At 44.4% G+C, this 21,734-nt stretch overlaps 1 protein-coding gene across 2 annotated transcripts in view; it reads left to right on the plus strand.

Moving 5' to 3' along the window:
• The window catches only part of jag2b (jagged canonical Notch ligand 2b), a 104,004-nt gene extending 83,051 nt beyond the window's left edge, over positions 1-20,953 (plus strand). For both annotated transcript variants that reach the window (XM_041864812.2, XM_041864813.2), the window contains 10 exons: positions 1,754-1,867; positions 2,068-2,184; positions 2,625-2,652; positions 3,307-3,392; positions 7,145-7,258; positions 7,452-7,567; positions 7,781-8,059; positions 8,206-8,337; positions 16,979-17,129; positions 17,926-20,953. In XM_041864812.2, the coding sequence (XP_041720746.1) occupies positions 1,754-1,867; positions 2,068-2,184; positions 2,625-2,652; positions 3,307-3,392; positions 7,145-7,258; positions 7,452-7,567; positions 7,781-8,059; positions 8,206-8,337; positions 16,979-17,129; positions 17,926-18,437 (1,649 nt within the window). In that variant the 3' untranslated portion in view covers positions 18,438-20,953. The remainder of the gene's footprint in view (positions 1-1,753; positions 1,868-2,067; positions 2,185-2,624; positions 2,653-3,306; positions 3,393-7,144; positions 7,259-7,451; positions 7,568-7,780; positions 8,060-8,205; positions 8,338-16,978; positions 17,130-17,925) is intronic.
• The last annotated feature ends 781 nt before the right edge of the window (positions 20,954-21,734 follow it).

Raw genomic sequence — 21,734 nt, forward strand, 5'->3', positions numbered from 1 at the left:
GAGCTTGATCACATAGCTGATGCTCTCATGCATGCTTCAGTGTTGCTTGCCTCGAAGCAAGCATAGAAGTGATTTAGCTCGTCTGGTAGGCTTGTGTCACTGGGCAGCTCGCGCCTGTGCTTCCCTTTGTTGTTTTCAAGCCCTGCCACATCCGACGAGCGTCAGAGCCGGTGTAGTACGATTCAATCTTAGTCCTGTATTGACTCTTTGCCTGTTTGATGGTTCGTCGGAGGGCATAGCGGGATTTCTTATAAGCGTCCGGGTTAGAGTCCCGCTCCGTGAAGGCGGCAGCTCTACCCTTTAGCTCAGTGCGGATGTTGCCTGTAATCCATGGCTTCTGGTTGGGGTATGTGTGTACGGTCACTGTGGGGACGACGTCATCGATGCACTTATTGATGAAGCCAGTGACTGATGTGGTGTACTCCTCAATGCTATCGGAAGAATCCCGGAACATATTCCAGTCTGTGCTAGCAAAACAGTCCTGTAGCTTAGCATCTGCGTCATCTGACCACTTCCTTATTAACCAAGTCACTGGTGCTTCCTGCTTTAGTTTTTTGCTTATAAGCAGGAATCAGGAGCATGGAGTTATAGTCAGATTTCCAAATGGAGGGCGAGGGAGAGCTTTGTACGCATCTCTGTGTGTGGCATAAATGTGGTCTAGAGTTTTTTTTCCCCCTCTGGATGCACATTTAACATGCTGGTAGATATGAGGTAGAATGGATTTAAGTTTCCCTGCATTAAATTCCCCGGCCACTAGGAGCGCTGCCTCTGGATGAGCGTTTTCCTGTTTACTTATAGCCTTATACAGCTCATTGAGTGCAATCTTAGTGCCTGCATCGGTTTATGGCGGTAAATAGACAGCTACGAAAAATATAGATGAAAACTCTCTTGGTAAATAGTGTGGTCTACAGCTTATAATGTGATATTCTACCTCAGGCGAGCAAAACCTAGAGACTTCCTTAGTATTAGATTTTATGCACCAGCTGTTGTTTACAAATATACACAGACCGCCACCCCTTGTCTTACAAGAGTCAGCCGTTCTATCCTGCCGATGTAGCGTATGTCCTGCCAGCTGTATGTTATCCATGTCATCGTTCAGCAACGACTCGGTGAAACATAAGATATTACAGTTTTGAATGTCCCGTTGGTAGGATAACCGTAATGTTAAGTCGTCTAATTTATTTTCAAATGATTGAACATTGGCTAATAGGATTGATGGAAGAGGCAGTTTACTCGCTCGCCGTCTGATCTTTACAAGGCACCCCGACGTACGTCCACGATATCTCCGTCTCTTTCTCATGCATAGGGTTGCAAAATTCTGGTAATCTTCCCAAAATCCACAGGTTTTCAAGAACTCCCGGTTGGAAGATTCCCAGAGTCAGGAGAGAATAAGTAGGAAATATAGAATCCTCCAACCAGGATTTCTGGGAAGCCTAGGAATTTTGTCAAAATCACTGGATTTTTGCTACCCTAATCATACAACACAATTCTCAGTCACCTTTTTGGCCCATGATGTTTGACCTTTTTGGGGGGGGGACAAGTAACTTGAGCTTTAAGATAAGTAAAAAATATGTCCTACTTATCTGAAGGACAAGTGGCTAAAAAAAGGTAATGTCAAGCCCTGGAGTGTCTGCATGTGTGCTAATCAGATGCGTTGAATTAAATGAATTGTATAATAATTTTAATTGGTCAGACCGAGTTCTAATGGGTCTAAGCGTCTTCGGTATGACCTCTAAAATATGTGTGCGCACAGGTGAGAGCCAGTGTGATGCCAACACCTGCAGTAACGGGGGCACCTGCTATGACCACGGGGACGCTTTCCGCTGTGCATGCCCCCCTGGGAGGGGCGGCAGTACCTGTAACACAGGTGAGGGGGTGTGTGTGTGCTTTTATGCATTATTTGAATATCTCTCTGTTTGTATCCCTGTCTGTCCGTCTTTCTGCCTGCCTGTCCGTCTGTCTTACTCTCTGTTTGTCTGTCCGTCTGTCTCGTCTCTATCGATTCATTGTATTCTGTCTATCATATCGTGTCTCACCTCTTTTTTTTTGTTGTCTCTTCCATTCCAGCCAAGAACAGCATGTGTGCGTCCAGCCCCTGCTCCAACGGAGGCACCTGTGTCGGAGGCGGCGACGCCTTCACCTGCATCTGCAAAGAGGGCTGGGAGGGCCCCACCTGCGCCCAAAGTAAGTCGCTTCTTGGATCCAACCACTGCTACCAGTGTATCCCACTGCTGCCACCAGTGTCACGCATAGAGACTACGTCCCAATTATCTCTTTCCTCCCAAAGTGTGGACATCTTCACTGATTTGAAAGGAAATGACTGGTATAAGAAATATGGTGGAAACTCCCTCTATCCCATGCATCCAATGCTTTTAGATTTGTTAGAAGTAGTGAACGAGTGTACACTTCAAGATAAAACAAAACCCAGAGAAACTGTTTTTCTCAGCACCTCAATCAATCTTACTCCTGCACAAATCCATGTAGATATGTCAATTTCAAGGCCTTTGTCCTGACTCGAATGCACCTATGCAACTTAAAGATTTTGCCATTTTAGCTTAATATTGAGGTTTTTTAAAGCATGGTTTTCACTTTCTTATGGCTTTGTCTTGTATTTTTCTCCACAGACACCAACGACTGTAACCCTCACCCCTGGTACGTGTGTTTCCTCCTCTCTCCTCCCCCCTTGTCAAGACTGGTGTCATGCCTTTTCTCTGTTTTGACCCTCACCTTTGCTGTACAGCAACGGCCATGAATTGTCTCAACACACACACACGCATGCCCCCCCCTCCAGAGCGGATACGTCCAAATGGGGGAGGTGGGGGAGCTCGTAAAATAGAGGAAAGATGTTCCTTAATCCGAAACCCAGGGTTGGTTTTAAATGAACGGGAGGGGACAATGGAGGCTCTGGGGGCCTTAAAAGAGTCGCCCCTGCCCCATAGAGAGAAGGACGACGGGGGAGCAATCTCTCCTCCGCCTCCCCTCCCCTCCTCCTGCCCTCCCCTCCATTCTTCACTGGTGACCTAGGGAGCACGGGAGGGGAAGGGGGAGGGAGGGGTGAAATCGGGAGGAGTGAAGGGGTTGGATTGAGGGGTGGGGGGTAGATATTAGCATTTGAAAGGTGTGTATTGATGAGCAGAATTTAGCCTTTGTGACCTGGAACCCAACTCATACACTCGCACTCTCTCCCCTCTGCTGTTTCGTGTGAAATGAGTCAAGAGTGGTGTGCTCTGTTTTGGCCTATCTAATTTAACCTCACTGCTCTCTCACTTTCTCTTCTCTCTTTCTTTTTTCCCTCATTCTTTTCAGCTACAACGGTGGTATCTGTGTGGACGGTGTCAACTGGTTTCGATGCGAGTGTGCCCCCGGCTTCGCCGGACCGGACTGTCGTATCAGTAAGTCACAATATAGTAATCCAAATTATTTTGTAGTGAACACGCTGCTTATGCTCATTGAAATGTCCAGTGTAGCAGGCCTTTGACTCTCACACACACCAATGCTTCAACTACCCGAGCTGTCGGGACACCACAAACGTAACCATGACGACAAAGAAAGCACAGGGGGATAGGAAAGGTGGGCGACACGTCCCTTTGCCCTTTGACCTATAGGGGAGTAGAGGTCATCCTTCCTCTTTCTCTCTCTCTCACACACGCGCAAACTATCTTTCTCTCTGTGTCTTTCGCACACACACGCACATAAACAAACTGAGTAGATTAATTATTCAATGACCCTGAAATTCCTCTCTCCTCTCTCGCCTTTGTGTCAGATGGCTAGCGGTTGTCTTTCATTCAGACTTTTACACACTGTCTTTCTCACACTGGCTAGGCAAGAGATCAGATGATCTTCTAACATTGTGGCGTATTGGACATCCCAAAACTATTCGAATTTAGACTGCGTTAAAGAGCGACTGCCCCTAAAAAGCAACTTCTCTTTTTGAAAACTGCCAATGTGTCATAAATTTGAGTCTGAAACATTTTATTATAGTGTCAAAATTGACTACAAAGTGTAAATAGGATAATTTTGGTCTTAAAGTCAGAGATTTGCGAGATGATAGGAAACATTGTATGTCACGGAATGAAGGGTACTGTAACAGTTTTCCTTGGGTTGGGTTTATTTTAATCCTGCCCACAGCTGGCAGGTCCCAAATGATCATCAATTCGAGCTGATAGTAATGCCCATGGTCAATTTTGTTTGACATTCGGTATCCCTATGGGGCTAGTTGGGGACCATCAGTCAATTACCCCACGTACATGGGACAATATTTTAAAATGTCAATAGCTCCAAATGTCAATTACTTAACCTCAAACCAACTATAAATTGTAGAAATTAATTTGCAAATATTGAAAGCATTTGAGACAACTAAAAGATGTCCAACATGAAAATATTGTCCCATTTACATTGTGTAATTTATTGACGGTCCCTAACTAGCCTCAGAGATGGGCTATCCAATGTCAAACCAACTTTGCCACGGTCGAACTGCAGCCGGCTGAAGCTAATTGGCGAAAGAAGTTTAAACCACTTTATTTTGGCTTCAGTCATGGCCTTTGTATTTCTTAAAGACCAAGCGAGAAAAATGAGGCCAAATCAGGTAATTCAGCCCCTCTTTAACCATCCTTTAAAAATGCCCTGTCTCAATGATATGTAGCCACCTAAAACGGGCCAACGTCAAAACAATGTTGAATTTTTGTCGGCAATAATCTCTTATGGACAGATCTACTTAAACATACAGTGAGGGAAAAAAGTATTTGATCCCCTGCTGATTTTGTACGTTTGCCCACTGACAAAGAAATGATCAGTCTATAATTTTAATGGTAGGTTTATTTGAACAGTGAGAGACAGAATAACAACAACAAAAATCCAGAAAAATGCATGTCAAAAATGTTATAAATTGATTTGCATTTGAATGAGGGAAATAAGTATTTGACCCCTCTGCAAAACATGACTTAGTACTTGGTGGCAAAACCCTTGTTGGCAATCACAGAGGTCAGACGTTTCTTGTAGTTGGCCACCAGGTTTGCACACATCTCAGGAGGGATTTTGTTCCACTCCTCTTTGCAGATGTTCTCCAAGTCATTAAGGTTTCGAGGCTGACGTTTGGCAACTCGAATCTTCAGCTCCTTCCACAGATTTTCTATGGGATTAAGGTCTGGAGACTGGCTAGGCCAATGTGCTTCTTCTTGAGCCACTCCTTTGTTGCCTTGGCCGTGTGTTTTGGGTCATTGTCATGCTGGAATACCCATCCACGACCCATTTTCAATGCCCTGGCTGAGGGAAGGAGGTTCTCACCCAAGATTTGACGGTACATGGCCCCGTCCATCGTCCCTTTGATGCGATGAAGTTGTCCTGTCCCCTTAGCAGAAAAACATCCCCAAAGCATAATGTTTCTACCTCCATATTTGACGGTGGGGATGGTGTTCTTGGGATCATAGGCAGCATTCCTCCTCCTCCAAACACGGCGAGTTGAGTTGATGCCAAAGAGCTCAATTTTGGTCTCATCTGACCACAACACTTTCACCCAGTTCTCCTCTGAATCATTCAGATGTTCATTGGCAAACTTCAGACGGTCCTGTATATGTGCTTTCTTGAGCAGGGGGACCTTGCGGGCGCTGCAGGATTTCAGTCCTTCACGGCGTAGTGTGTTACCAATTGTTTTCTTGGTGACTATGGTCCCAGCTGCCTTGAGATCATTGACAAGATCCTCCCGTGTAGTTCTGGGCTGATTCCTCACCGTTCTCATGATCATTGCAACTCCACGAGGTGAGATCTTGCATGGAGCCCCAGGCCGAGGGAGATTGACATTTATTTTGTGTTTCTTCCATTTGCGAATAATCACACCAATTGTTGTCACCTTCTCACCAAGCTGCTTGGCGATGGTCTTGTAGCCCATTCCAGCCTTGTATAGGTCTACAATCTTGTCCCTGACATCCTTGGAGAGCTCTTTGGTCTTGGCCATGGTGGAGAGTTTGGAATCTGATTGATTGCTTCTGTGGACAGGTGTCTTTTATACAGGTAACAAACTGAGATTAGGAGCACTCCCTTTAAGAGTGTGCTCCTAATCTCAGCTCGTTACCTGTATAAAAGACACCTGGGAGCCAGAAATCTTTCTGATTGAGAGGGGGTCAAATACTTATTTCCCTCATTAAAATGCAAATCAATTTATAACTTTTTTGACATGCGTTTTTCTGGATTTGTTTGTTGTTATTCTGTCTCACTGTTCAAATAAACCTACCATTAAAATTATAGACTGATCATTTCTTTGTCAGTGGGCAAATGTACAAAATCAGCAGGGGATCAAATACTTTTTTCCCTCACTGTAACTACTACCGTAGAATCTGTTGTGAATGGAATTGGATGTGTGAGATAACGAGCAGCAGTAGTTCCGGTGTTTGGGTTTTTCGTCACAGGTTATTTGGACAAATGACGATTTCGTAGGTGTTAGCGTCTTTCAATTTTCAGAAGGGGAGGGGACATTCGGCTCATAACTTGCAAGGAGAGAGGGTGGAGCTCCTCGTTCTAGCATCTCTTAATCCCTTCTCTTAACATGTGGGTTAACAGAGTACTCCAAACCAACACGAGACATTTGATCGAACGTTTGTGCAACTAAGGTACAATCTCACGTAGTGTGTTCAGAGTTGTCATCGAGTGGGTAACGCTCCCGGCAAGCACATAAACATGCCTCCCCACCGGATACCTGGGTTCAATCGCAGTCTCCATCCTTCCTCTCCCCATCTGTTTCATGTCTGTCTGTAAAGCCTCCCGAGTGGCACAGCGGTCTAAGGCACTGCATCGCAGTGCTTGAGGCGTCACTACAGACCCAGGTTCGATCCCAGGCTGTGTCACAACTGGCCGTGACTGGGAGTCCCATAGGGCGTCGCACAATTGGCCCAGCGTTGTCCTGGTTAGGGGAGGGTTTGGCTGAGGGGGCTTTACTTGGCTCATCGCTCTCTAGCGACTCCTTGTGGCGGGCGGGTGTTAAGCGTGCGGACTCATGACTCGACCTTCGCCTCTCCCGAGCCCGTTGGGGAGTTGCAGTGACGAGACAAGATTGTAATTGTATCACAATTGGGGAGAAAAAGGGGGTAAAAAACCACCCACTTCTGTAATAATTATCTCACTTCCACTCATCTTCTCCTCCTCTCTCATTCAGATATAGATGAGTGCCAGTCGGCTCCCTGCGCGTACGGCGCCACCTGTCTGGATGAGATCAACGGCTTCCGTTGCGTCTGCCCGCTCGGACGAACGGGCCCACAATGCCAAGAGTGTGAGTCTCACTCCTCCCTCGTGGCACACACACAAACACACATGAGGAGGAGTGTCACTTCATTAGAGAATAAAGGCCTTCATGTCTTGTTAGGGCAACATGATCTTACTGTCTGCCTAGACACGATTGACCTTAGCCTCTGAGTTTACGTCAGTTGATTGACAGCAGTGTGTTTCTGTGTGTGTGTTTGTAGTTATAGGTATCAGGAAGACCTGCCACTATGCCGGCCTGCAGTTCCCTCATGGCAGTCGCTGGGAAGAGGAGTGCAACAACTGCCAATGTGTCGATGGCAAAGTGGAGTGTACCAAGGTGAGTGTACACACTCGCACCTAATTCACACATACACAAACACACACTGTACACACACATCATGCGCGCACACACCACACACTCATTCCTAATAAATTTAACGATTTGGGACTTCAATACCTGGAGCATACAACACTGAAATGGGGCCTGTTATTGGTCCACAGGCTTATGGGTGACCCCTCCCTCTGACCCTCTGACCTTTGACCCCAACAGGTGCTTTGCGGGCGGAGGACGTGCCTTCTCCCAGGGTCGGCGAAGTCGACGGGCGAGGAATGTGCCCAGGCGTGCCCAGGCGGACGAGAGTGCCAGGAGCACAGCTACCTCGCCTGCTTCTCGCCCCCCTGCCACCGGTGGGGGGTGTGCTCGTCCTCCTCCTCGGGTGGTGGTGAGCCCGCGCCCCACGACCACACAGAGTGTCATCCCAACAGTGGGCACCTGGACAACAGCTGTGCCCGCATCACGCTCATCTTCAACCGAGCCAAAGTGCCAGTGGTGAGTGTCTTTGTACACACCAATGGTTGATATTATCAGCATAGAATGGAAGTACCAGCTTTTGGTGATCTCTCCATACCTTTATAGTAAGCCCTGTGGTGCAAGTTGCTCTCCTCCTACGTTCACTTATTGTGTGTAATCTCCAGGGCACGACGGTGGAGAACATCTGTTCAGAGCTGAGGTACCTGCCTGCCACCCGATCCCTGGCCAAAGACCACGCCCTCCTTGTGCTGTGTGACCTCTCCTACACCAATCAGGATGCAGTGGAAGTGGCCATAGTAAGTCCGCTCCCCTGGCTAGCCAATCGAAATCCATTCCTCACCTCGGGGACTTCCGTCATTAGGGACGAATGTTAACTGCAGGTTGTTGTGCTTTTCCGACATTCTGGTAAATCATGCATTGATGTCAATGGGAGATTCATGCAGGGGCGCTACTTTGGTTTTAGAAGTGAGGGAGACAACTTGGCTGGGGGGTCTGAGGGTCCTCCCAATTTTTTGGGCATCTAAAGCTCATTTCCTGAATTTCTACGCAATCTAATATGATGCATGGTCGTTCTAGCCGTCTCTATTTAGAACAACAAAAAGTAAGCAAAAATACCCACAGTCATCAAGCAAGGTGAGACCATTATTAAATATGTTTAAGTGATTGATAAGACTGAACTAGATCAATGATAATTCAATAGTCAATATTGTGTTTCACCTTTAACCAATAGCCTCACAAGTGAACAACTCTTACAAATAAAGTACAAACACCTAACTTGTTTCTTTACGACATCCTCTATCAAATTTCAGCCAGACCGCCCAGCCAACCCGAGCCGCCTGCAAGCCCGACCCCCACCAGTCTAGTCAATAACTCAACTCTCTCCCCAACACAACTTCCTTCCCATTTTTTTTTATGTATCAAGGGAAAGGTTTGGAAATCAAACATTTAATAAAAACACACATTCACCTACACATTAACACACAGAAACAGTACATCATCCATAGAATTAATATCATAGGCCTAATAATACTGTAGATCTCTTTTTAGCTGGGTCACCCCGTCCTGCCCCTAGGGGTCCATGGCCCTGCAGCGCCCCACCCCACTCAGCTTTAGGATCTTGGTGAAACATTAATTATTGGTTTCAGGTATGATAGGCCAAGGCCAGAGTGACAACCAACAGTACGGCAGACCCCCAGGGCCAGGACTGAGCAGCCCAGCAGCTAGGGATTGCCTAAATAGATATCTTCCCTGAAATGTTTTCAATACAGACTCCTTTTGTCGTACAGTATTCCATATAACGCATCCAGTATACCCTTAATCTTGTAATAAATCAAATCAAGTGATGCATAACTTGACATTTTTGCCATCCATTGTGACATTGTGGGAGGATAACCAATCTTACAATTAATGGCAATGCATTTCTTAGCCGCTATAAATGCTAGGTTACACAGTTTCTTCTGATAAGTCTCCAGTATCAACATTTCCAAGGAAACAAAAACAGGGAGAATCTGTAGACATGCTGAGATAAAAGAACATAGTCTTTGCCAGAATTCAGCCAGCCTTCACAAGACCATAATATATGCAAATATGTCCCCTTTTGTTTTACACCTCCAGCAGAAGAATTACATTTCTGAGTGCATGATATTCAGTTTAACTGGCATATAGTGCGTTCTATGGAAGGTCTTAAACTGCAGTAATTTCTCAGATTATATGAACATGACTGGGCATTCTAAAGTATTTGTATCCATTCATCATCAATAGCGTCTCCCAGGTCTTCCTTTTTGTTTTACATATTTTGTGTCATCGGGAAAAGCCGCTATCAACCCTTGATACAGTTTGGAAATCAACTTAGAGGTTTGTCAGACTGCCTTAAAATAGTTTCAATCTTTAAAGCTTCTTGCTTGTCCAGTGTTTGCTGCACTGAGATGAGCATAGTGTTGTGTACTGACTGTGCACCATGACAGTGAAGCCTGTAGAGCTGTTTATACCGTGTCAGTGTGAAAAGCTGGGAATTAGCTAGGGAAACTTGACAGATCAATAACGTTACATTGCTATACTGACTAATAAAAACTCACATTACGCTGAAGAAACGTCAGAATATATCGGTCTTCAATCGTTTGGCCACTTGTTTCATCATTTAATTCAGGTCTAGTGTGATTGAGGCAAAAATAAAAGCAAAAGTTAGTGAGCTAGCTAACGTTAGTCAACTTTTGGCCAGTTCTAGCTAATGGTACATCAAATTTACTTAAGTTGAAACGGGACAAAACAAAAGGCTACAAAACATTTCAATACACACAACAGCTGTTAGATACTGCTACCTGACAGATAGCTAGAGGTTAGCTAGAGCTGAATTGGCTGTGGTAGCTACTAGCTAGCTGCTAGTAGTTCATTTACTTCAGTCAAGAGCTAACGTAACATGTCAGTTACAATACTAGCTCAGCACTGGGGAATACATAATTATTTTTCTCTCAAACAACAGTTACCTTGCCAGCTAGATCAGTCAACTAAAGAGTAGCCAGTTTCTGCTCTGCTTGCTTTTACAACTCGGAGAAAAAGCGCAACACAGACAGCAGCTGCCTCTGATCATCTTTCCAGTGCTAGTCCTATACACCAGCCTTTCAGATGCTTTGCATTCACACAGCCTATCCGCGCACACTGTGGTATCCGTGTGAACCTAAATCCAGCCGGCTGAAACCGGAAAACAGCCTACCTGACCGCTCTGAGGCTGCCACATGGTACTAAAGCACACCGGTGCCGCTTTTTGTATCACAGTGCAATTATAAAACTGGCAGGGACAAAAATGCAATTTCAGAATGTGGGGGGGTCATGTCCGTCCCCAGTGAAAGTTGCGCCCCTGAATTAATGCGAGAAGCGGAGTTACTTAGGCATATTCAATAATCTGCGTAAAGTGCCCACCTGTTGAGGAAACAAAAAGTTGCCTACATTCAATGGAATAGATTTGATACTCATTGACACCATCCAAAACACTGAGATGGCTTATTAAGGGCTTCCCTGGTTTGGAACTAGCTAATTACAACTGTTCATGACATCCGTTATGTCATTGGCACTGTGCTATGCAGGCAGGCTATGTATGACAGTGGGTACAGGAAAAGCAAAGCATTGCCAACATGTAAAGGTGGAGCCTCAACCCTTTGATACATATCTTCCCAATCTTTTCTGTTTTATGGTTGGCCATAAATTATCAAATGGAAATCAGATTTCCTTCCGTGAGATCTCCTTGATATTCCCTAACGGAGCACCACGTCATTAAAGATAACTGCCTGGTCTCTAATTGGATTCACTTGAATAAAGTCAGGAATACCAGGTGGGGCAGAATATTTTTCCCAAGCTGTTGGGGATACAGGGTAAGGATTTGAATTTATCAATGAATTCCAATTTTTTTTAGGAGGGCATGTGCCACAGAACGCTTCACAAAACTCAGACCAACCAACCTAAAAGCAAATGTGTATTGTGACAGGGGCGCAGAAAATGGGGCGACAGTTGTAAATTGAGTCTTTGGAGTGATACCACACAACTAAAGGTGAATTTAGGTCTAGCCAACTCTGAAGAGCCAACTCGGAAGAGCTAAGTACCATTAAGTGCCATCGCTTGTATGTGAATAGAAATTCGTAGCATGTGTGTTGGAGGCTGTTGGTTGAAATTCTCCCAGAGAATCTGATGGTCTCAAATAACAAGCCAATTACCACAGAACGCGGGGCCTTTCCAAAGCATACTTTCTGGTGCCCACGTGGAAAGAAAGCGCTTGCGGTGTTGAATTTGATAAAATGCAGGCAATATAATCATTTGATCTCTCCTCTACGTAAAATGTTGTGGTTAACTGTGCAACGCATCTGATTTGGTGGCGACCGGGGCTGTGTCACTTTTTACTCGCTCAGGTTAGGGGAGACCGGGGGCCTATAGGCAATTTTATTAGACTATTTTCAACATTATTAGAAAGACCAAGGTCTTGGGTTGAAATTGGTTCCCTTTTCAAATCAAATCAAATTGTATTTGCCATATGCAAGCCCTTAACCAACAATGCAGTTTTTAAGAAAATAAAAAGAAAGTTAAGTAAAAATATATATAAAAAGGCAAATAATTAAAGAGCAGCAGTAAAATAAAATAACAGTAGGGAGGCTATATACAGGGGGTACCGGTACAGAGTCAATGTGCGAGGGCACCGGTTAGTCGAGGTAATATGTACATGTGGGTAGAGTTAAAGTGACTATGCATAAATAATAAACAGAGTAGCAGCAGCGTAAAAGAGGGGGTTGGGTTTGGGTGGGGGGGGGGCAATGCAAATAGTCCCGGTAGACATGATCAGCTGTTCAGGAGTCTTATGGCTTGGGGGTAGAAGCTGTCAAGAAGCCTTTTGGACCTAGACTTGGTGCTCCGGTGCTGTGTGATAGCAGAGAGAACAGTCTATGACTAGGGTGGCTGGAGTCTTTGACAATTTGTAGGGCCTTCCTCTGACACCGCCTGGTATAGAGGTCCTGGATGGCAGGAAGCTTGGCCCCAGTGATGCACTGGGCCGTACGCATTACCCTTTGTAGTGCCTTGCGGTCAGAGGCCGAGCAGTTGCCATACCAGGCGGTGATGCAACCAGTCAGGATGCTCTCGATGGTGCAGCTGTATAACTTTTTGAGGATCTGAGGAGCCATGCCAAATCTTTTCAGTTTCCTGAGGGGGAATAGGCTTTGTCTGTCCTCTTCATGACTGTCTTGGTGTGTTTGGACCATGATAGTTTGGTGATGTGGACACCAAGGAACTTGAAGCTCTCAACCTGTTCCACTACAGCCCCGTCGATGAGAATGGGGGCGTGCTAAGTCCTCTTTTTTCCCCCCTGTAGTCCACAATCATCTCCTTTGTCTTGATCACGTTGAGGGAGAGGTTGTTATCCTGGCACCACCCGGCCAGGTCTCTGACCTCGGTATACGCTGTCTAATCGTTGTCGGTGATCAGGCCTACCACTGTTGTGTTGTCGGCAAACTTAATGATGATGTTGGAGTCGTGCCTGGCCATGCAGTCATGGGTGAACAGGGAGTACAGGAGGGGACTGTGTTGAGGATCAGCATGGCAGATTACCTACCCTTACCACCTGGGGGCGGCCCGTCAGGAAGTCCAGGATCCAGTTGTAGAGGGAGGTGTTTCATCCCAGGGTCCTTAGCTTAGTGATGAGCTTTGAGGGCACTATGGTGTTGAACACTGAGTTGTAGTCAATGAATAGCATTCTCATGTAGGTGTTCCTCTTGTCCAGGTGGGAAAGGGCAGTGTGGAGTGCAATAGAGATTGCATCATCTGTGGATCTGTTGGGGCGGTATGCAAATTAGAGTGGGTCTAGGGTTTCTGGAATAATGGTGTTGTGAGCCATGCACCAGCCTTTCAAAGCACTTCATGGCTACAGACGTGAGTGCTATGGGTCGTTAGTCATTTAGGCAGGTTATCTTAGTGTTCTTGGGCACAGGGACTATGGTGGTCTGCTTGAAACATGTTGGTATTACAGACTGTCAGTTCTTTTTTTTATCGTTATAACTTATTCCAAAATGGGAGTTATTACCTATCAAACACACTGTCCACTTGAAATGAATACATCGATGTTGCCTACAGTCTTAGAAATAGCCAGGCTATTGTGATTTTGATTTAACAATATTCTTTACAAAATTCAAATTTATACTTTGTAAGTATAACTTTTTATATAACGATCAACTGAGCATAAAGGCTATGATTCTAATTTCCACATGGCTTTACCTAGCAACTCTGAAATAAGTTTGAAATATAGCTCTTCCGTTCCTCATTTCAACAGTTGTTCATGAATATCCTACTCCCATAATTCAAACAATAAAATGACAAATTTTCACTTTCACCTCTCATAAAGACACACAAATTCCCCTCACCTCAGTATTTTGAGATGCTGATATGAATTAACAAGTGGATGACCTCTTGCAAAGTAGTCACACATTTTAATCTTATTAGGCTACACAGCACCCTCTAGATTGAGAGTAACAGACTAAACTATACTGTGAAAAACAACCTACAGTGCCTTCGAAAAGTATTCAGACCCCTTTACTTTTTACACATTTTGTTATGTTACAGCCTTATTCTAAAATAGATTAAATAAAACATGTTCCTCAGCAATCTACACACAATACCCCATAATGACAAAGCGAAAACAGGTTTTTAGAAATTTTTGCAAATGTATTAAAAATAGAAAAAGATACCTTATTTACATAAGTATTCAAACCCTTTGCTATGAGAATCAAAATTGAGCTCTGGTGCATCCTGTTTCCATTGATCATCCTTGATGTTTCTACAACTTGATTGGAGTCCACCTGTGGTAAATTCAATTGATTGGACATGATTTGGAAAGGCACACACCTGTCTATATAAGGCTCCACAGTTGACAGTGCATGTCAGAGCAAAAACCAAGCCATGAGGTCGAAGGAATTGTCCATAGCGCTCCGAGACAGGATTGTGTCGAGGCACAGATTTGGGGAAGTGTACCAAAAAATCTCTGCAGCATTGAAGGTCCCCAAGAACACAGTGGCCTCCATCATTCTTAAATGGAAGAAGTTTGGAACCACCAAGCCGCCCGGCCAAACTGAGCAATCGGGGGAGAAGGGCCTTGGTCAGGGAGGTGACCAAGAACCCAATGGTCACTCTGACATAGTTCTAGAGTTCCTCTGTGAAGATTGGAGAACCTTCCAGAAGGACAACCATCTCTGTAGCACTCCACCAATCAGGCCTTTATGGTAGAGTGGCCAGACGGAAGCCACTCCTTAGTAAAAGACACATGACAGCCGCTTGGAGTTTGCCAAAAGGCACCTAAAGACTCTCAGACCATGAGAAACAAGATTCTCTGGTCTGATGAAACCAAGATTGAGCACTTTGGCTTGAATGCCAAGCGTCATGTCTGGAGGAGACCTGGCACCATCCCTACGGTGAAGCATGGTGATGGCAGCATCATGCTGTGGGGATGTTTTTCAGCTGCAGGGACTGGGAGACTAGGCAGGATCAAGGCAAAGATGAATGGAGCAAAGTACAGAGATCCTTGATGAAAACCTGCTCCAGAGCGCTCAGCACCTGAGACTGGGTCGAAGGTTCACCTTCCAACAGGACAACGACCCTAAGCACACAGCCAAGACAACGCAGGAGTTGCTTCGGGGATAAATCTCTGAATGTCCTTGAGTGGCCCAGCCAGAGCCCGACTTGAACCCGATCGAACATCGCTGAAGAGACCTGAAAATAGCTGTGCAGCAACGCTCCCCATCCAACCTGACAGAGCTTGAGAGGATCTGCAGAGAAGAATGGGAGAAACTCCCCAAATACAGGTGTGCCAAGTATTCATACCCAAGAAGACTCAAGGCTGTATTCGCTGCCAAAGGTTCTTCAACAAAGTACTGAGTAAAGGCTCTGAATACTTATGTAATATTTCAGTTTTTTATTTGTTATGCATTTGCTAACATTTCTAAAAAAACGTTTTTTGCTTTGTCATTATGGGGTATTATGTGTAGATTGAGGGGGAAAACAACAATTTATTCAATTTTTGAATAAAACTGTAACGTAACAAAATGTGGAAAAAGTAAAGGGGTCTGAACTTTCCGAATGCACTGTATTATCCCTTTCAAACCAAGATGAAGCCGCTAACTTTACCATGCCGTTAACTTTTTGCAACCTTTTCTTCATATCTGAAAGGTGTTGCCAGTAACAAAGCCTGTACTTACAGTGGGGAGAACAAGTTTTTGATACACTGCTGATTTTGCAGGTTTTCCTACTTACAAAGCATGTAGAGGTCTGTAATTTTTATCATAGGTACACTTCAACTGTTAGAGACGGAATCTAAAACAAAAATCCAGAAAATCACATTGTATGATTTTAAAGTAATTAATTTGCATTTTATTGCATGACACAGGTTTCTAAAGCACATACAGGCCAAGCTCTCAAAAAGGACAGGGCTTGGGCTCTGTTTGAAAATATCACTTTTTTGTTGCATGTGCTCTGTTTAGAAATAACTTGATGAACTACTGATTTCATTTGCATGGCGCAGCCATGTAGCTTATAGGCACAGACCAGTAACATAACTAAACTCAATATGATATTCTATTCTTTATAAAGTTTCTTAGGACCTAACTATATGAAGTAAAAAATGAGTTCTTTGTGATGCTGTATATTCAGTGGTTTTATTAAAATAGACTCCCACCCACATCGGCCCAGTGCGATGGTGTGATCACAGAGGCTGGTGATGAATCAATCAATACATTGTTGCACTGATGTATTGCGAACGAACAGGACAGGCAGAGAGAGATGAGCACATAAAAAAATACCATCCTAATATTAAGAGTCCTCCCACACCCCCAGCCCTGCCCCTTTTTTTCCCTCACCGTCGGGACCACCATTCGAACTGGTCTGAATTGCTAGTTGGGTGATGCGTTGGGGGCATTCCAATTGGTTGGTTCTGTGGAACCGAATCTGATGGTTGTCTATTGTATTTAATTTGAGCTTAAAAGGGCATGGAACAATTCTCTGATTGTATTGGTATAAAGAGTGGGCATTGTCTGGTAACAACTGTGCTGCCTGGAGCTGTATGCATGGAAATGTGTATTGGTGGGGTTACTGTTAAGGTGAGGGGTTTATTATTAATGAAAATGGGGGCATGTGTTTTGGGGGTTTGTGTAAGAGGTTCTTATGATCATTAACCACATTGCCGTTTTGGTGTGATTTAATGTGCCTTTCGTTAAATTATTGGTTTCATTACCCATTACGTGTGCCCACACAAGCTAAGACACACACACAGCTACATAGACTTAACGACACACGCGCACACACACAGGATGATGCCTCTTGAGGAGTTTAATCCTGTAAATAAAATGCGACACACACTTCCTCTCTTTCCTTTTCTCCCGCACTCACCCCTTTCCCCCTTTCTTTACTGTTTTCCAGTCGTTCCAGCCGGATGAACAGCTGGACCACAGTCTGATCCAAGAGGTAGCCAGCACCATCGTGGGCACACTGTCTAAGCGTCACAACAGCACAGTCATGCTGGCAGTCATTGAGGTCAAAGTGGAAACGCAGGTCATGCCCCCCACAGTGGGTAAGTAAAATGCCCAAGGTTGACCCCCAGGGCTGTGTTGTTGCAGAACGTTTACTTCCTCATTTAGGCTCTGCCTTCCTAAAGGCACTAAGTGGACCTGAAGCCAATTGATTTTATAGCCGCGGGTCATAAAACACTGTGACAGCGGCCGTCAGCCCGGTCTAGTGATTTGACGTGGCGTACATCTCTGAAACAGGACTTAAAAACCCCTGCGTGTTACCTTAATGGGGTGACTCACTAACAACCTCACTGTCTGCGCACTTGGCGACGTGCAGTGCATCCATGTACAATATTAAATGTCATGAGACCTTAAGATGACCAATGGCACATAGGGAGAATGGTCTTTCATCCTTGCATTCTAACTTGGCTGCCTCAGCTCCTCTACTTAAATATGCACTATGCAGAAATTGCTCCACCATTTCCTGATTGCAAAAATGTGAGTAATTTGCTTAATTTCAGTTTACGTGACAGAACAAGCAAGTATAGGGTGGAGCATCATTGTACCATCAAAAATATTGTGTTTGCAGATGTTTGAACCGAAAGCGAAAGACTCAAAAACAAGACTTGAGCACGGGAAGCATAGAAATGGAACAGATCTACCACTTCTTAGACTTCCTTTAATGAGTGACAGATCTATAACTCACATTTCTATGTGAATTTGGTCAGGTCGCCCAAAAAGTTACATATTATTGCTTTAAACATTTTGCTGTGTTTTATGTTATTGAGCAATCCATTTGAACCCAGTTTCTTCTCTCTCTTTCTGTATTTCCCTCTTTCTCTCGGTGTCGTGGCATAGACTACCTTGTGCCCATTCTGTGCGTGGTCTTCTGCGTGCTCTGGCTGTTCTGCATCATTGTGTGCGTGTGGTGGACGCGCAAGCGGAGAAAAGAGCGTGAGAGGAGGGCATGCGGCCCCGTCGAAGAGAGCGTCAACAACCAGTGGGAGCCCCTGCGGCCTGTTGGAGGACGTCAACAACAACAACAGCAGCAGCTCAAAGACAACAACAAGGAGGCCCAGCAGGAGCGCAAGAAGCTCATGGGCTCCCCCTATAGGATGCGTGATGGAGGGGAGGACGAGGAGGAGACGGAGGGAGAGATGGAGTTCGAGGAGGAAGATGTAGAAGTGGAAGCGGGCAAGGGGCCCATCTGTAAGTACTCTAAAACCGGGGTGCAGTCCAAAGGGGACGTGATCTGCACTTCACGGAGTTTGCCCTTAAAAGCACCCAACCGGACCACCACCAAAGACAACCGCTGGAAAAATGTCAACGCCACCCTGGCTGGCCAAGACGTCAAAGACCATTTTGTATGAACGAACGGAACTCTGAAACGGACTCACGCCACAGCACCGACCGAGGAAAGAGGGGGAGGATCCTATATATTGTACTATTAAAAGAGAAAAAGAGGCTTTTGAGTTCAAAGAACCATTCTTGTTTTATTTTTTTTTATTTTGCTGTCATCTGTAAGATTTGTTTTGGGGGGGCCGAGTGCTAACGCAAAGAGGGCGTTTCTTTTTTATGTACAGATGAAGCATAATTGTATTACTTTCAAAAGAGGAAAAGTGAGGCCTCGCCTTTGTTTGAATTGTACTGTTAAAATTAGCGAAGATAAAGTCCAAATGGAGGGGGAAAAATAACCTGTATAAAGACGTTTTTTTGTTGATAGATTGTGATTTTGTTTAATTGTGAGTGGGCCCTTTTGGTTGCGACAGACACGTGGGGGAGGGGGGGGGGGCTTTTCGGGGGACTCTGTTGACCGCTGCAACAGAGGTTACTGCAGCAACCCACCCATCTCTCTTTCTCAGCCCGGCACGCCCGCCTTGCCAGTCTGCAGCCGTCCCGTGCCAGCCTTACCAAGAGCACAGCCTCGAGGGGGAAAGAAACCCCAGTGCCTACTATGTGGCCTTCAATTATTTTTTCTCTCCTGTCTCTCGGTTTTCTAGGCTGAAAGCTCTGTTTAAAGGATTGCAGTATTTGAGTTGGTAGCAAGTGCCTTTCTATGAGCCCTGTAGTAAACCATGCTACACCCGAGGTTCCTGAGTCTCGCTGCCCAGTTTGACCCCTGTGATTACCACTCAAAGGGATAGGTGTGTATCCGGAGAGTCCGCCCTCATAGCAACACCATTTCAAAGGTATTCAAAAAATAAATAAAAAATAACATCTGTACATAGGTGTATATAAAAAGAGTCGCTGTGTATATTTGAAGTTAGTAACTTAAAGACGACGTCACACTTTTTTTTATTGTTATTATTATTATTTTTATTATTTTTTACAATGCCATTCCTTTTATTTATGCCAGTTGAAATAGGCAGGTTTTATAACGGTTCAAAGGAGAATATACAGCGTCCCACAGTCAAGAGCATTTGCATTAAGGTGCCCCTTATAAAGGACTTATGAAGGGTTGCAAGTAGTTCATAAACTCTTGATATTTCTGTTAAATATATGTTATTGATCCTCGATCCACATTTACAGAGTAACGGTTATAATGTATTGATAGGTGACTGTTGTTTTAGTGCTTGCCAGATAGTGAGCCTATAGACATACGGCTATTATCACTGTTCTTTATAAATTGGCTTGATGTCTTCTGAATGACTACATGCTTTACGAACAGATATTTGCATTTTTGGTGTCAAACCCTCATGCAGTTCCCTTTCTGAGCATGTTTTGCCTGGTGGGAGCAGAAACACTGTCTGGATGATGTTTACTGAATTTGGTAACAAAAATGGGTGAAATCATAATATTCCCAGCTCTGCTCCTGATTATTACGGGTGCCACCAAATCATCCTGGGAAATGTAACTGTAATGACCAGGGTCCTAAATAATGTCTGATGTGGAACCAGGGTCTGTGTGAAGGATTGATAATAGCCCTCTATTTGGCGAGCACTACCACAATGATTTATGAACGTTATTTAGGTATCTATTCAATACTGACAGTTTGTAAACTAGTGTAAAAACTCCCAAAATTGTAAAGCCTTTATAGAGGGTTCCTTAATGTAAAGTTATATTTATCTAATCAACGGTCATCTTTTTGTTGTTGGTTTGTTGTCTATTAAGGAAAGTATCTCTTAAAAATCGCGTGGTGTATCGTGGCGTGTTTTGTTCGCCTCAGTAAAGCTCTCTCCCCTGTTTCACTCTGCTGTCAATGGAGTTTTCTGGAAAAATAGTGATGGACGTTCCTAACCTGTGGAAGACTTGTAACATTTTATCTGGAGGTTAGTTTGTCAAATATACTGTATTGTTCGCATCTGCTTTTAGCCTGCTCTGGTTCAAGGCTTTAATGAAGGGAACATATTTTGTTATAATGCAGTTGTGTTTTGAGGTACCAACTCAATCCAAAAAGATTTACCTCAGAAATTGGCGAATTACAGATTTGTTTTTCTGTTCTCTTTTGCCGTTCATATTCATGTTAACATCTCGAACAGCCATCATGTTTCCTCTATGGCACGCAGCAAAATAAAGAATTTAAAACTCGTAATAGCTGGTAAAGTAAATGTCGGGTATGCTTAATATTGGAGAGGATGATGGCAAATGGAGGGGGGAGGGAAGGTTTCTGTGACTGTCATTTGTTTTGTACAAAAGAAAAGTGTTGCTGTTGCAAAAGTTATTTGGATAATTTAGTGTCATTTTTTAAAATTTGTTATTGGTTAATAAATAATTTGGATTTATTTTCTGTCCCGAGACCCCAGCAAAAATCAACATTTAATGTATCTGAATTTCATTTATCTGCATGTCCAGCCCTTATATTTAGCCTCCGAATGAAGTGTTTTACCCAGAAATCTGTAGGTCAAACACACAATGTTTAAAAGGGATTAAAGTCCAAATTGCGCCAGTGTTGTGGTGGGACTCATTGGGTTAAAGCATTTTATACACTGTACTGGAATGGAGGGAGGGGAGGAGGAAGAAGAGATCAAATAATTTTTTTTGTAACCAGCGCAGAGCTGGCATTCGCCCAAGTAAGTCTTCCACAGCTGAATGTTAAATCAAATTCTCTCTTGTTAATAAATGAGTATCAAAATTAAGTGATTTCAGTTCCCCATTAGCACCATAATTGGACAACTGGAATTCACTAGCTCTATACCATTCCAATACCTACATAAATTAAACCGCCTCATTTGGGGGCCTAACTTGCCAAATATGTCAATGACAAAGGTAAGAAACAGAGCAATGTTTGCCCTTGCTTCAGCCAAGGGCTGAGGATGAGTCGAGATCAATACAATACTGCCCCACTCGATCACTCCACCCTGGCTCCGACCCACCAATGGCGCATGGTCTCCAGTTCTCAGCCGATCGGGGCTCCACCAATAGGAGGCTGGCGTTTTCATCCCAGCGTTTATGGGGGGGAGTGCTATTCCCATCTCCCGTGGGTGCTCTGCCTGCCCGAGGCTAATGGGACCATCCCTCGATCTAGTGGATGGAAGTCTGGATCGGCTTACACCCCAGGAAGGAAGTGCCCGAGCCCCAGCCGCAGGAGGCTTTTCCGGACAGCAACAGATGAAGGATGGAGAAGGGCCAACGTTGAAAAAGACAATGAATGTAGTAAAAAAAAAAAGAATGAGTACTACTGGTAATGGTGATGATGAAGGTAGTTAAAGTAGAATTGATTGATGATG

Source organism: Coregonus clupeaformis, chromosome 36 (assembly GCF_020615455.1).
Source record: "Coregonus clupeaformis isolate EN_2021a chromosome 36, ASM2061545v1, whole genome shotgun sequence".
Lineage (NCBI taxonomy): Eukaryota > Metazoa > Chordata > Actinopteri > Salmoniformes > Salmonidae > Coregonus > Coregonus clupeaformis.